The 14500-nt window shown below is 37.5% G+C and overlaps 1 protein-coding gene across 4 annotated transcripts in view; it reads right to left on the bottom strand.

Moving 5' to 3' along the window:
* PLCE1 (phospholipase C epsilon 1) overlaps window positions 1-14500 on the bottom strand; it is a 149046-nt gene that overhangs the window by 25705 nt on the left and 108841 nt on the right. For 2 of the 4 annotated variants that reach the window (XM_051800517.1, XM_051800518.1), the window contains exons 8-17: window positions 14195-14236; window positions 11947-12613; window positions 11258-11440; window positions 10261-10378; window positions 9729-9888; window positions 4431-4553; window positions 4209-4345; window positions 3063-3301; window positions 2001-2062; window positions 1685-1850 (exon numbers count right to left, since the gene is read on the bottom strand). In XM_051800517.1, the coding sequence (XP_051656477.1) occupies window positions 1685-1850; window positions 2001-2062; window positions 3063-3301; window positions 4209-4345; window positions 4431-4553; window positions 9729-9888; window positions 10261-10378; window positions 11258-11440; window positions 11947-12613; window positions 14195-14236 (1897 nt within the window). The remainder of the gene's footprint in view (window positions 1-1684; window positions 1851-2000; window positions 2063-3062; window positions 3302-4208; window positions 4346-4430; window positions 4554-9728; window positions 9889-10260; window positions 10379-11257; window positions 11441-11946; window positions 12614-14194; window positions 14237-14500) is intronic. The other 2 variants (XM_051800519.1, XM_051800520.1) reach the window with 1 other exon arrangement.

The following is a 14500-nucleotide window of genomic DNA, read 5'->3' as shown; positions in this document are numbered from 1 at the left end:
TCAGTGAAAGCCTAGTGATTCAGCAAGAGTGCTGGAAAGAGCAATCTCCATGAAGTAAACAGCCCACAGGAGCTACCCGCATTCCCTAAGTGAAATCCTCATTTACCATTGAAAAAGAAAGGGAAAATTAAGAAAGCATGTATGTTCTTAGGAGAGTTACCATAAAGCTTTGAAATTCATGGTATCTTACAGAACACAGGGAATCTGTTTGCAGAAGGTGGTTCCTTAATTTTCTGAGGGAGAGAAACATTTCTATATTTCTCCCTGAAAAAGCAGCTACAAGGCAACATGGCAATTTATTCCAGGTTGCTCCCATGACAGCTTATGGGGATAGTTCCAGTTTGTTTGCTGGTTCTTTTTGTTATTGTTAGTTTTATAAACAGAAGATTGTCTGAAAATGGTGTCTGAAGAAACAACTTCTATGAATATAGTTAGAATGGAAATGTGCCAGGCCATCTTAATCAATTATATTAGGCTAATTTACATCCATTTTTCATTTATTCATTTATTTATTTTAGAAAGCCCTACTTGCTAGAAAACCACTGAAGGAAGCAAAGAGGAAGGATGAAGGGAAAGATAAGCTAGCCCATCTGGTGACAGCCCAGCTTCTTACTGCTATCAGTATTTAGCATGCCTGTCATCTGTACCACAATTAAATATTTTACCGAATAGAAAGACCTCAACAATCAAACCCATTTCCAGCAAAAACATTCAGGAACAAAGAACAAGTTATTCCTCCTACTCAAAACCTGAATAATTTGATTTCAGACAGTTGTGTCCATAGCTGGCACACCATCACTTCTGTGAGAGCCAGCCACACCGAGCCAGAACAAAGTGTCCCTTCAGCTGGTGACTTGAGGGACAGGGAGAAGCTTTTCTGAATCATGCAAATTTTGAAGGCAGCCGAGCCCTATCTCACTTCCCATCTATTACCAACACAATACTCACATCACCAGGTACTGCTACTACAGGAACCTCTGCAATTGCATTATTCAGTGTGATCATGTTACTCAGGATTTCCTAATACAGCCTCATCCCTCTGTCTTATAACCCCAGGTGAAGGAGCACACGGGACACCAGATGAGCCCTTCTCAATGATGAGTCATTAACATTTAAAGTAATGAAAACACTACTGACAGGAAGTTCGATGCTTTCTCTAGCATTTCGTAAATACAGACATGAAAAAATATATATACAAACAAACACAGAACCAAAAGTCCTAGGGAGAAATTGTTTTGTTCCTGCTCACTGCCAGTAAGGCATAAAGTCTAAAAACCTGTAGAATATTCCTAGAAGTAATGTTTTTAGAAGTTATAGTTCCATTTGAAATTTGTCTTAGCAGTGCAATGTACAGTATTTCAGTAGTGTTTTTGACATCTGAATGAACTAAAATATTAGATCAGTCTTTCCTGTGGGAAAGTCTAATTTTAGTAGGTTGGGTCAGACCAACTGGTGTCTAAATGCTATGAATCTCAAACTAAACCCATTTTTTTTGCCTTAGAAAAGGCATTTGAGCACAACTGTGCTTACAGGCAGCTTTCCCACACATCATGTTTTCCAACATTTTGCAAGCAGAGGTTTAGGACATCTAGATTTTCAAAGCAAAAAGGTCATGTTTCTGCAACTTGCCAGTAAAACAAACAAGTTCATGTTGAAAGCTGCACAGTGATCCAATCCTGCATACCTGGCTGTAGAGCTCTACTGAGGACTCCCCTTTAAGCTGATGGCCAGTAAGGTAAGTGTTGTGTGAAGATTCTATGTAGTAATAGGAGAGAGGAAAGTTCAAGTCCTCAGCATTCTCCTGTGATTCATCATTTTTGGAGGCAAAGTTGTCTTTATCCATCAAAAATCTAGAAGTGAGAAGATGTGAGGAAATTTTATGCTGTGCTTAGCATTTTGTGACTGTCATACAAACATCAATACCCTAGTATCATCTTGAAAGATATATATATAGATAGAGATATAGATACAGATACATAAATTAACACATATGTAATTACCTTGCAAATCCTTCAAAAGATAACAGCCCTTGCTGGCACATATTCACACTGGGTTCAAATTTCTATGAGGAGGAAGAAATTTAAGAGATACATCATAACAATTCTTAGAAATATGTCTTTGTCATGTTTTCATAGTGTAGTCTGCTCATAGCACTCACCAGTAAGTATGTAAAACCAGTCTTTTTGTGGATAATTATGTGCCTGCAAACTGTGTTTTACAAATCACTAAACAAATATACTGAACTCATAATTGTAAGTCATAGAATCATTCAGGTTGGAAAGGATGTTGGGAGGTCATCTAATCCAACCTCCTGTTGAAAGCAGAATCGGTACTTAAGCTGAAATTAAGAAGGGTCTGTGATCCCATTCCTATCTACTATGCTTAAACACAACATACCACCATTTCAAATTAAAGAGACTTGTAGTAGTCAAACTTGATGTTTCTTTAGAATTTCTGGCTTTTAAACTTTGCAGTTTTATATTACATGTTGATAGTTGAAAGCTACAGTTTTCAGCCTTTGTTAACTGCCAAGTGGGGGGTTAATCTCGAATCATATTAATTATGCATGTCTAGAGGAATAAAAAATTTTCTATACACTTTCTAAAATTTTCAGCAATTGTACAAAAGGGAATAAAATGTCCATGTTTGCTCTGGAAATTTTTTTATAAAAAAATAAAATCATGTGGAAATGGTGCTTTTTTAAGTTCCAAATTAGGGTTAAGCTCAATCAAATGTGGTCACAGACAAGGAGAAAACAATGAACTGTCACAAATACTTTTCCCAAGTGATGACATCCCTTCCCTGCTAAAGCACACATAGCCAATAGAACTCTTTATTTGCATGATTTTAAAATGAATTTATTTATGGACATCCATAAAATTTTCTAGCCCAAAATAAAGATAGTATTAAACTTCAAACTCAAGTAAATGGTAGTGACAATATCAGTGTGAAAGGAGGTATCCACGCAGATGCTATTCTGACTGGCAGACAATGGTAGTGGGGAAAATGGAAGTAACAGGATTTCAAGTAAAAAGAAATTACAAGATATTTGTATTACAGACCTGTATAATACTGAGAATTTCATCATAGGTACAGTGTTCTCCTTGGCAATTCACTAGGAAGTCGTTTAGCTGCTGGATTCCCACTCCAAATATTCCCAGCGATGTGCTTTCAACTCCAGTACCATTGGTAACAATGCTGGCAGCAGCAATAGCATCAGATATTTGCCTCTGGTTGTCTGATAGCTGCTGCCTGCTCTTAATGAACAAACCAAGGTCTGAAACATTTCTAGTCAACAAATCTTGAAAGAAAAATAAGAGAACATAATTAAAAGCCAAATAATTATGTGTATTATATAGACTGTATAGAATATAATGCAATATACAATGTGCACGAGTATCTGACTGAATATTTTAGTAAATGAATAGTAAATTAGAACAAACTCATCTTGTTTTTATTCATTAACAAAAGAACAAGAGTCCATGGGAGCAGACTATAAGTGTTCAATTATTATGAACAAAATCCTGGAACCTTGAACATGGATCCACAGTCTCTCACACAGTCACCCAGGATTCTCCTGCTTCCCCTCACCACCACGAACAGCCCCAAAGCCTTTCCTTCACTGTGTGCAACCCCATACCCTTCCTGTTCAATCACTGTTTATCTTCTTCCAGTCCCCTATGCCAATTGTTCTGCACCCTCCCCACAAGATGCTTGGCAGAAAGAGTGTTTTCTTTAAATGTGGCCAAAGTTCAGACTGAGATTATGGTAACTGGGGAATGTAAAGAGGGACAGAGGCTTCCTTCCCCTTATCCCACATAAAGCAGATCCACTAGGAAATCAGATAAGGAAAAAACAGCCAAATGAGACACAGGACACAGTTTCCTCATTTCTACTCCCTATTTTTGCTTAGTGTTTTAGCCCTTCCAGAGCTCCTGCAATCTCTACAGATCCTTGAGCTCAGCAACTCAGCAACAAGTTTTATGCCTCTGCTATTATTGGTTACAAATATATTTGGCTAATGGAAAGCCAGAATACTTTTCCTTCCCTTCATTTCTGTCTTACATCCTGCTTAGCAAAGGCATGGCAGCATTCCTCTACTTAAACTTATAACTGATGGTTCTTTTTGAGACTGAGACACTTTTTATTAAGGCCAATAACCGAAGTTGCTCAGCAGTCTAACAGCTCAATTTTCCTCTTTAACAAACCTAAATCAGGCTGGAATCCACTGTTGTTTTCATCAATTTTCAAATTAGTATAAAGTGGAGCAGGGTCTAAGCCGGATCGGTTGCAAGGCACAGCATAGATATCGAAAAGGTCTTTCAGATCCTTGCGGCTACGGACGCTGCAAAAAGAGTAGGAAAGTTCAATTTTTGCTCTTTTATAAACTTGGATGAATGAAACCAGTACAAAATAAAGATATATTTTACCTGAAAGATTTGAAGAGCTCTACAAATTCCACAAAAGTCATGTTACTATCAGACACCATGAAGTTCTGAAACCCCTTCATTCCTCCTTTAACGCGGCCATGCCAGCTACTGCTGCTCCACGTGCTAAATCAGAAAAAGACTGCTGTAGTTTGGGTACACTAAACTTCTTTTTATTGAAACATTTTGCATTACTGTAGTAATAGTTTATTTGTGCTCTCCTTAATGCATTTATTACCAATATCTGGAAGAAGCAAAAAAAGCAGTATCTTATAAGATGCATAATGACGGTTTGTACCTTCTTGTTTTACAGCAGCTACTCTTTTCCCTCAAGACAACTGCAAACTTTGCCAGAATAAATAATGTATATGCATGGTATTTAAAGTTTTCATGTGCAAAACAGCCTGATGCATATGGTACAAATGAAAGCACTCTTGTTTTGCCTTTGAAGAAAACAATGCCATTATTCTTGTAATGCAGGCTCTTTATGAAGCTCATTAAAAATTTGCCATGGAAAAAACAAAATGGAAGCAGAATTCCTTAAAGCTCTGCTGTCAAAATAAAATGCTAATATTCTGACTGGATACAGAGGAAAACCAAGTATTTTCCTTATGCACCTGGGGTTTCTTATATCTGGGAGCATTGAAGGTGCAGATTTTAAGAAGCATAACCCTTCCCCTTTCCTGACATTCAACTCTCATTGTTTCCCAGCCCACGGGTTTTCTAGGATGCTTCCCAAGAATGGTTGGGGTTGTCATCAGATACCTCAAAGACAGGTCAAACCACAGTTCTCTTCTTCTTCTGTTAAGATCAGACACTAGCCCCTGGAGGGCTACTGTCCATTAGAACCAAATGAGGTTCTAATGATTTCCTCCTTTCAGCTTTGTGGACTGAAGGAAGGAAAGCAAACTGGAATTTCTTGAGAGAAAAGGCAAAAAATGATCACGGAAACAACTAGCTGTTTGGTGCTATTTATTTTAATTGATTTGAGTAATACCAGTACCAAGAGTAATAATTGCTCTGTAACTGCAATCATTACTCTAAGTTGTGCAGATGAATAAAGTTTTTGAAATAGAACCAGCACATTTCCAAAAGTGACTTCCTGAAATCTTCAGCCTACTACAGATTTACACTTGTAAGTGTAGTTAGGCCCCCACTTGAGAAGCATGAACAAGTCCTCAGTGAATTACATGTAGTAATTTGCAATGAGGGGCTGAGCTCTTGAGCCCCCTCCAGGGCCTAAACAGCAATGAACACACCCTGCAGGAATGGAATCTGCCAGCACCACCATCCTGAAAAGGGAGGGATCTAAGCAAACAGCTGTCTGCTTTAAACCATAACTGCAGAAGTTGCAGTATTTGTTTCAAAATATCAGACTAGGCAACCGTGTGTCAGACTTAATTGCTCTGTAATGTTATACACAAATCCATTAATCTATGAATTCTGCCATCAGGTTCAGTACAAATAGTTCCAACAGCTGTGATGGAAAAACAGGACCAGTTTGTTGTCCAGTGTTCCTGAAGACATGCCTGCAAGCAGGTGACTTTTTACCCAAATATGCTAGATCAGAATCCTCAATTTACTCCTGGGCTGGGATGAATGCATATAATTGAAAACAGAATGTGACTTAGAAGTAGAAAAAAATACCATCTACTTTAGTTGATAACATTCAATTTATTTGACATCATTATGGCATGTACTGACATACTGCATATAACTTTTTTTTGACTAAATAATTCCTAACATTTTTATGAGACAAGAAAAATAAACCACGATGAGGAAAGTTTCTAGACTCCAGAAAACAGACTGGATTTGTAGAGTACCAAATGGAAGACCAACATCAGAAGAAAATGTTCAACATTTTCCTAGATCTGATCACTAAAGACTGTCTTCCAGAGTCATTCCATGGGTAATACAGGTTGTTAAAAAAAAAAGCCAAAAACCCCAAGAAAACCTCACCATCACCAACAACCAAAACTGCAATTAGTAGCAGTCTGGATTACACCTGTATACAGTTAATGAGAGAGGCAGTTTATTCTCTGTTCACAAAAAAAGCCCACTTCTCTAGTTTTCCATATCCTGTGGTCCATTTTCCAGCGGCCTTATCACCCTCTTTCCTGATTCCTCCACCTTACAGGTGGCACTAGGTTTCCAAAGACCTTGGAAATTTGTCATATGCACATCTGCTTTGAAAGAATGACAAAACCAGCTGCAGGCTACCTGTGTTCAGAAATCATCTGGACATTTGGATTGTACAAGGATTTATCTGAATGTAAATTATTTGTAAGGACATCAGGAATATCAAGGTTATGAGTTATATATGGAAAAATACCATTTTTCACTCTGTACCCATAAGAATTACTATTATTTAAAATGTACAATAAAGATATCCAGGTCCTCCTCTTTTTCAACTTTTATCATTATATTTAGAAATATTTTTCCACTTTAAAAAATGTTATTTTATTTAGCACTTCTCATTTAGTGGAGATGTTCTAATTCACTGCTAAGGTAAAATGATGCACATACTATATGGCAAGAGAAAAAGAACTAGAATTCTCTCTTGCTGCCCTCCTGCTACACTGCAGGACCTAGCAATCACTTGTCACCAGCTCAGCTTTCTGTGCTGCTGGTGGGACCCTCTGCCCACTGCTCTCCTAAGCTCCAGGTTCTGTGAGGGATTGTGCACGCACCTAATGTGCACAACCAGCTCATGTCCAACACTGCCTCCAACTACAAAGCCTTATCAGTGTTTGAGTCTAAATCCAGATGCTAATCTGAATTACTAAACTCTGCTCATCTCCTCATTAGCTGTCATCTGTGCAGTGCTTATACAAATGTGTATAAGCACTCCCAGCGGATCCGGTTTTTCCTAGGTTATTTCATTATCTAGGTCATTCAAACTTTCTGTTACTTTGGAAAACGGATACTTCATTTTATCTTAATTTATAATGATACTGGCAAAACCTGTAGGGTATAACTAAGTATATAACTTGACTGCAGGATAACAACAAAAATAGAGCAAAAGAGAAACAAAAAATGGCTGTGTTCAGCCTGTGTGGGTTCCCAAACTTACTTTGCTTGCATATCACCAGGGTTAAGGGCAGCAGCTTCAAGTAAAAACATTGTGCTGCTCACAGTCTTCATGTACCACAGCTTGTGAACCACTGCCCCAGTCTGCTCCTCCCTCACTTCTACCTGTGCTGCCACAGACAGCCATCCTGCCACTGTTTCATGTTTGGTGTGTTTTATATCTGAAACGGCTGAAATAAGCTATGGCATGTTATTGCCTGACAGATTGCCATATATTTAATGCAACATAAAGCAATAGGACATGCCATGACCGTGGGTGGATTGCCTGAAGGTACAAACCTTACTGTGTCCTCCAAGACAGTTTGATGGTTTGAGTCTGAGTAAGCTCTTCATCCAGACATCTAATTACAGAAGTCTCTGGAGCACCTATTCCCAGAAGAGCACCTAAATTCTATACTGGAGGCAACCAGTTGGTTTACTATAAAAGATATCCCAGGAGTGAAGTAATACACATATAAGGTGGAAGATTACAAGACTTTGCAGGAAAGCAGAGAGTCAATTATTTGATAACTTGGACTCACTGATAACAGTTGAGGCACATGTGAAGTGTCCACACACATGAAAACTGGCAAGCACAATTCAGACCTAGCAAGGGTCCACAGACTAAATAACAAGAATAAAACTCTCTCCAGTGCTCCAAATCTCTTAATGGCTCACAAAAATTAGGTCAGGTAATGGGTAAAACATGTAAGTCTGATCTGAGATTTCCTCAGGACAGCTGAAACAGCCATATAGCTGTATCCCCAGCAAATTTTAGCAAGAAGGGTCATAGCAAGTTTAAGCAAGAAGTGTCACAGCAAATTTAGGAGTGCTCTACCAAGGGATGTATGGAGTTGTTGGGGAAACTTTGCCAGGGAAAACCTGTGATAACTTGGGGAGGCCCACAGTGCTAAGCTATGAAGGGATCTGTACAGAAACCCAGGACTGAGAGGATTTAAAAGAACATTAGCTGTCCTTCCCCGGGGAATGCGAGTTCCCCGTTGAGCCTTTTAATCTCTTTTAGAGAACAACAAGCATTTTGGCATAAAAGTAAAAAGCAGATTTGCAAAACACAGAAGCATTTTCCAGAGGTGGTAAAGCAGTATTTCTTCAGTTTAATGTAAAAGAAATCTGTTCTAATACTCAAAAAAAAAAAAAAAAAGATAAAAGCTTAGAGAAACAAATCCAAGTTTGTGAATGATAGCAAGGAACAAAAAGTAAAAAACACGGTAAGTATCTCAGAAAGCAGTGTTAAGCAGTGTTAAGCCAACCACATCTGTCCACACGTGGCTCTACTACTCACGCCTGTTGCTAAATCCAACTATTTAAGTATAAATAAAATCGCCAGGAAATACACAACAGGAACCATTCCACAAGACAAATCTCTTCAAAAGTAATGTTATACCAACACCAGTAATCTCTTTCATTTTTTACTATTGCTCTTGTGGAACCCCCAAGATTCATACTCATAACCATATTTCAGTATTCATTCTCTTAAAAGGTACTGGAAAGCCTCTGTTTAGAATGTCTTCTTGTATGTTATAAAGTACCATCCACATCCCTGACATATTATGGTTGTTATATTATTACTGTAATCACTACCATCACCACCATTACTATTTATACAATTAATACAACAGTGCCCTATACCACTGCACATAACATAATGAACTTTTACACTGCCTAAGTGACAAAAAAAGGATGAATGTTCAAGGAAAAGAAGTTTATCAAAGAAAGATTTCAAATACGTTCCTCTGATTCCCAAGACGATACTGCAATCACCACCAGAAATGTCAGTAAAAGTTATTATTCCCCCAGGTAGAAATGAATTGTGCTGAGAAACCTCAGAGCTTCAGTTCACACATCTATAACATTGCTGTTGATTTGCATTATGAAGATGTCTATAACTATGTTTTGGAGAAGATCTGGAGAAAGAGTTAAACTCCACATTTGTGTAGTTTTGGAACAGCATTCCAATCTGCTTCTGTAACAGACATAAACTCAAGCATGCTGCTCGGGGACTTGCTACAAAGGCATCCTCAGGTACATGGTATTTCAGCTTAAATGTCCTGTGTTGTCCTACAATGTGTTTTAGATGTCTACAAAAAGGTTAATGGCATTTCTGGCATTGTTTTTGTCAGATTTTGCTAGTTTGGCACAAAACCCACATTTGATGATAAGTAGCAGTAGCTTCTTTTCTTTTTAAATCAAAGCATTGATTTAAATCCTTACCTAGACTGACTCTTGCTTGAAGATATTACAGGAGAGGAGACTGGTCTTGCTGGTGAAGGTGATGTAGTTCCTAAGTTTGGAGACCCGGATGCTGTCAGAGAGTGAGCTCTTCTTGATGGTAGGTTGTTAGATGGAGAAGCATTAATAATAATGTTTTGATCTATGGAGAAAACAGAAGTTTTCATCACAATTACATCTGGCCTAATAAAAATGTTTTTGTCCAATTCATTAACACAGAGTAGGACACTAACAGCATTCTAGATTTGTCCCAAAACAGCCAAAAAAGTCCAAACTGAACAACACTTACAGACATATTTCATCTTAATGGAAAGAGAGTGCTACTGAAACTAAATGAAAGAACAATTGTTAACAACTACAGAAATTAATTTAAAAGCTTACAGGATTTGGAGTTTCAACTGCAAAAGTAGGTTTATACAATAAATCTATTTTTAACATGCCAAAAAAATGTCTGCATAAAAAGACTTTGAGCAAAAACCTGATGGACTTTTAAGTACTGAAGCAATATATCTACCTGGTTCTTCTTGTTCATCAATATCTTGAGGATCTGAGCCACTTCTATTACGATATTCCTTACAGCTTTTTGCCTTCCGTGTTGCCATTTCATCATCAGTGGCCTCTCCACTTTCACCCTGGAAATAATGAGCACCATAAAAAACATCCCAAACCCACTACTATTTCCATTCTTTGTCAGTTCAACCTGTAACAAAACCATGAGGCAAATCAGCTATTCCTTATGAAACAGACTCCTGTAAGACCAAGACCAGTAGAAAAGAGACAACTTAAATAGGATAGATAGTGAAATGTGGGACCACTGGCTGTTACCTCAGTTTGACATCACACAGAAAATGACAATGATTGAATCTCTCTAAAATGTTTCAGCTGGTTTTACACTATTTCACTGGTGCACAGGAGCCCTAAAGAGGATGGCTCTTCCCATTTAAGGATCTTCCCTGCCTGCCCACTAGAAGAACATGTGGGTAGTGCAGAGCTGCTAGTTCCTGCATTATCCTCTCTCCTGCCTATTGCTGAAAGCAGTTGAGTCCAGGAAAAAAGAGAAGACTACCAGACTAGGTCATGTTTCTGTCACCCGCGAGACAAAACTGCATGCTAACATGAGATGGAATAACTGTGGTAATATTTCTGGAAATATGAAAATAAAAACGATTTTAAAAAGTGACATCAGCCTCCAGATGTCACTTTGCATGCTAATATTTTTATTATTACCAATATTTTACCTTTATACTGAGGCAGTATCTAAAGGTTGCAAGATGATTCTGTCCCCTTCTGCTAGCCCCAGCACCTACACGTCCCAAGAATGCTTCAAGCATGAGAAAAGAAACCAAAACTATTGGAAAACAATAACCACAAAATCTGAAACCGCAATAAACAGTTTTAAAATTATCATCTTTTTTCCTCTGGTTCAGAACACAGTTTGCTACACAGTAACTACAAAAAGGAAACAAATCAGCCAGTAAGCAACTAAATACACAAATAACAAAATATTCTACCCTTATGAGTACTTTCTTCTTTTTCTTAGCTGTGCTTATTCCCAGAGTGTTGTTTCTCTGTACATTAGGTTTCTCAGTGCTTTTGGTGAGAGATCCCGTGCTTGTGTTTCTTGCACTCCATCGTCTGCCTCCGAACAATTCAACAGCCTGAGCCAAAGTTGGGCCTTCAAACCTTCCATCCTCCTACAAAAATTCTCAGTGTTAACAAAACAAGGAGAATAAGAACAGACACATTTTTTAAAGCAATAATACAGACATCTCTGAAGAACCAGTGAAAGACAAAACATCAAGAGGAGGCAATTTTTAATTACTGCATGAATACCAAAGGACTATTTTGTTTGCTGTTTTGTGGGGGTTTTTTGGCCCTAACTCTAATCGCTCAGTATTTCAGCTTTCTTTTCAAGTACTGTCATTGCTTTTTCTTTAATAAAATACTTATTCCAAAACTCCAAACATATAAAGAGCTTTATAAGAAAAAAAAAAAAATTAACCTCAATGTATTCAAAACTTGTAAGGTTTGACATAACATTGTTTGGAGAATCAGATCTTATTGACTTAAAGAGTGTTACAAAGTTGGAGATCTGGTGCTCATCTTTAATTGAACCCTACTTACAACAGAAACTAATTGGATTACATTAAGTTGTTGATATCTTTGAAATTTTCTTATACAGAATCACAGCATCTTTTACCTGGTAAAGGCTGACATACTGTTTCCGTAGCCACTGTAGTCTTTGATCAGGGAATTTCCTCATTTTTCTTACAGCTTTAGTCAATTCCAGCAATCCATCATACAGCATTCTGGCAGTATATTTTGGAGCAACAAAGTGCAGCAACTTATTGTCAGTAGTCTGAAGTCCATAAAGTAGTGTTATACCATTTTCTTCAAGGGACATATTACACAGTTTATTTTGAACACACACAGTGTGCATATCAATGCCCGAGTGTCCCATATATACAGCCTTGGCTGAAAACAAGTCCAAAAAACCTTCCACCAGTCCAGTATTACCAAGAAACTGGTATTTACCAAGCTCAGCAGTATTACCCAGCGCACTCAGTTTTGCCTTAGCATTTGCAGGGCAAACTGTTGTGGGTTTTGTCCAAGTCAAAGTACTATTGTCAGGCTGAAGCTGAAGAAAGCACCGTGCTGAGAGATGTGTCTCTTGGTCATAATGAATGACGGTTGCCCCTTGTTGCATGAACTGATGGACATCAGCCCTGATAGACAACACGTACCAGGGAATGAGTTCTATCCCATGGCAGAAAGCCTTTTGTTGCTCTTCTGTTGAATTTGTGTCCCATTCCTTCAACTGCTCAAATATGTCACTTTCAGAATCTGAAAGGTCTCCAATTATAAATCTGCATGTGAGCAAAGACGAGAGATTTATATTTAATGTTACATGTGCTGATTTATACTATGATTGATGAATACTTTTTCTGCTGTGGTTTAAATAAATAGAACATTATCATCACTATAATTGCAACTTACAGGAACTTCTGTAGCTTTTATAATACTACAATTTATGTTATTGAAATTCTGAATTAATAGATGCTGTAACAATATAATTACATTTTCTTAGAACTTTCCAAACTTCGCATTAACAATAGAGATGTCTGATTGGTTCTTAAAGTCGAGTGATTACAGTTTTTAAATTCACAGCATAATATTGCTTCAGTTGATATATAAGGTACCATATGTGAAAACTGTTAGCAGGATCTACTGGATTGAAGACAAGACTTCTAATCTCTGTTCTATTACTGATTTAAGGTGCAGACCTTTCACATTATATAATACTCTGATTAACATTAGTAAAATAGTGGTTAAAATACACACTTTCCTTATAAGAATGCAGGAAGAATTTTGTCAGATATTTTCCACCAGAAAATTTAATTTTAGTTAACAAAAATATTAACATAAAACTTGTATGCAGCAACTGAAATGTTTGAAATATTTTGCCATAATTAGAAACAGCAGATACAGAGCAGCAATACTGAATCAACAGAAAGAGGCAGTTTAAATAAAATGCCTTCCCTGAAGAAGCTTCTAACATGTATGAGTGAATAAATGTTCAATATTTTGATACTTCTTCAGTGAACATAAAAAAAGAAAAAACTGTTCTGTGCACAACAGAACTAATGAAGCACATTTTCCTAAGGATATCCAGCCAATAAAATACAAACCATCTTCCTCTACATATCCTTCAAGACATCTTGTCCTAATACCCTCTGTGCTTCCCCTTCATATTCCTACAGTACTCTCAGTTCCTGCCCCAGTCCTACCAACTGAGCAGAACATGATTCATGCTGTGAGTCAGAACGAGTCACATACTCTATCTCCCAGTGCTAAACTGTACAGATGACCATTAGTTTTCCCTAAAACTCTTCTTTACCTGGGCCACAAATTAATTTATGAATTGGTGAGGTCTCCAACTCTTCGCCAAATTTATAAAAAAGTGGCCAATAGGCTGAGGATTTATTGCTTGTGGTGAGGGGACTGACAGCGTAACTATTTTCTTTAAGGAATATTTCTAAAAATAAAGGCCACACATTGTAACTGAGCTGATATAAATTGTCTTACAGACACATGTAAATTGAAATATTTACCTGTATTATACAAGATTAACATTTTAAAATTAAACAAACAACTGAAGCAGCTCTTCCTCCTCTATGTCCTCAAAACAACCAAACAAGTCTCTGTAAAAATGCTAGGAAATGTATTCTGAGACAAGGTGTGGATGGCTGAAAGAGCCCAGTACAGCGGGGACAAAAATCATAGAACTTTGTTTCTGCCTTATTTCACATTTAATAGCATGTTGCAGGCCACAGATTAAACTGTAAAGCAGCAGGTGAGCCAGGCACACACACATAACCATGTACAGAAACAGAACTCTGACAGGAGCTGCCAAAAACGACACTGCCACGATTACTGAGAACACTTACAGAACTCGGTTTGAACCAGAGGCTTTCTTTCTATGTGCTGCACTGAGACACAAGGAAATGAAAAGATAAAGAAAACAGTAAGACAGGTTGCAGTTTGAGAGGAGAAAATTGCAGGGTAGGTAAAAAGAAAAAAAATTAGGTTTTCCCCTATTATTTTATAAGTTATTTACTGTAATTAGAAAAGCTTCATCTTAAACATGAAGATGAGATCAGGCTAAGAAAACAATGCATCAAAGTTTGGAGTATCTTAATAGATCAATTGATTAAAAAATCCATAAAAACTGTATTTTAAACCTGGAGGCTTTT

This window comes from Manacus candei, unplaced genomic scaffold (assembly GCF_025592945.1).
Source record: "Manacus candei isolate 608988 ecotype Guabito, Panama unplaced genomic scaffold, ASM2559294v1 h1tg000050l, whole genome shotgun sequence".
In the NCBI taxonomy this organism is placed as follows: Eukaryota; Metazoa; Chordata; class Aves; order Passeriformes; family Pipridae; genus Manacus; species Manacus candei.
Note: the sequence above shows the minus strand (reverse complement) of the source record. Positions and strands in the feature narration are given on the sequence as shown.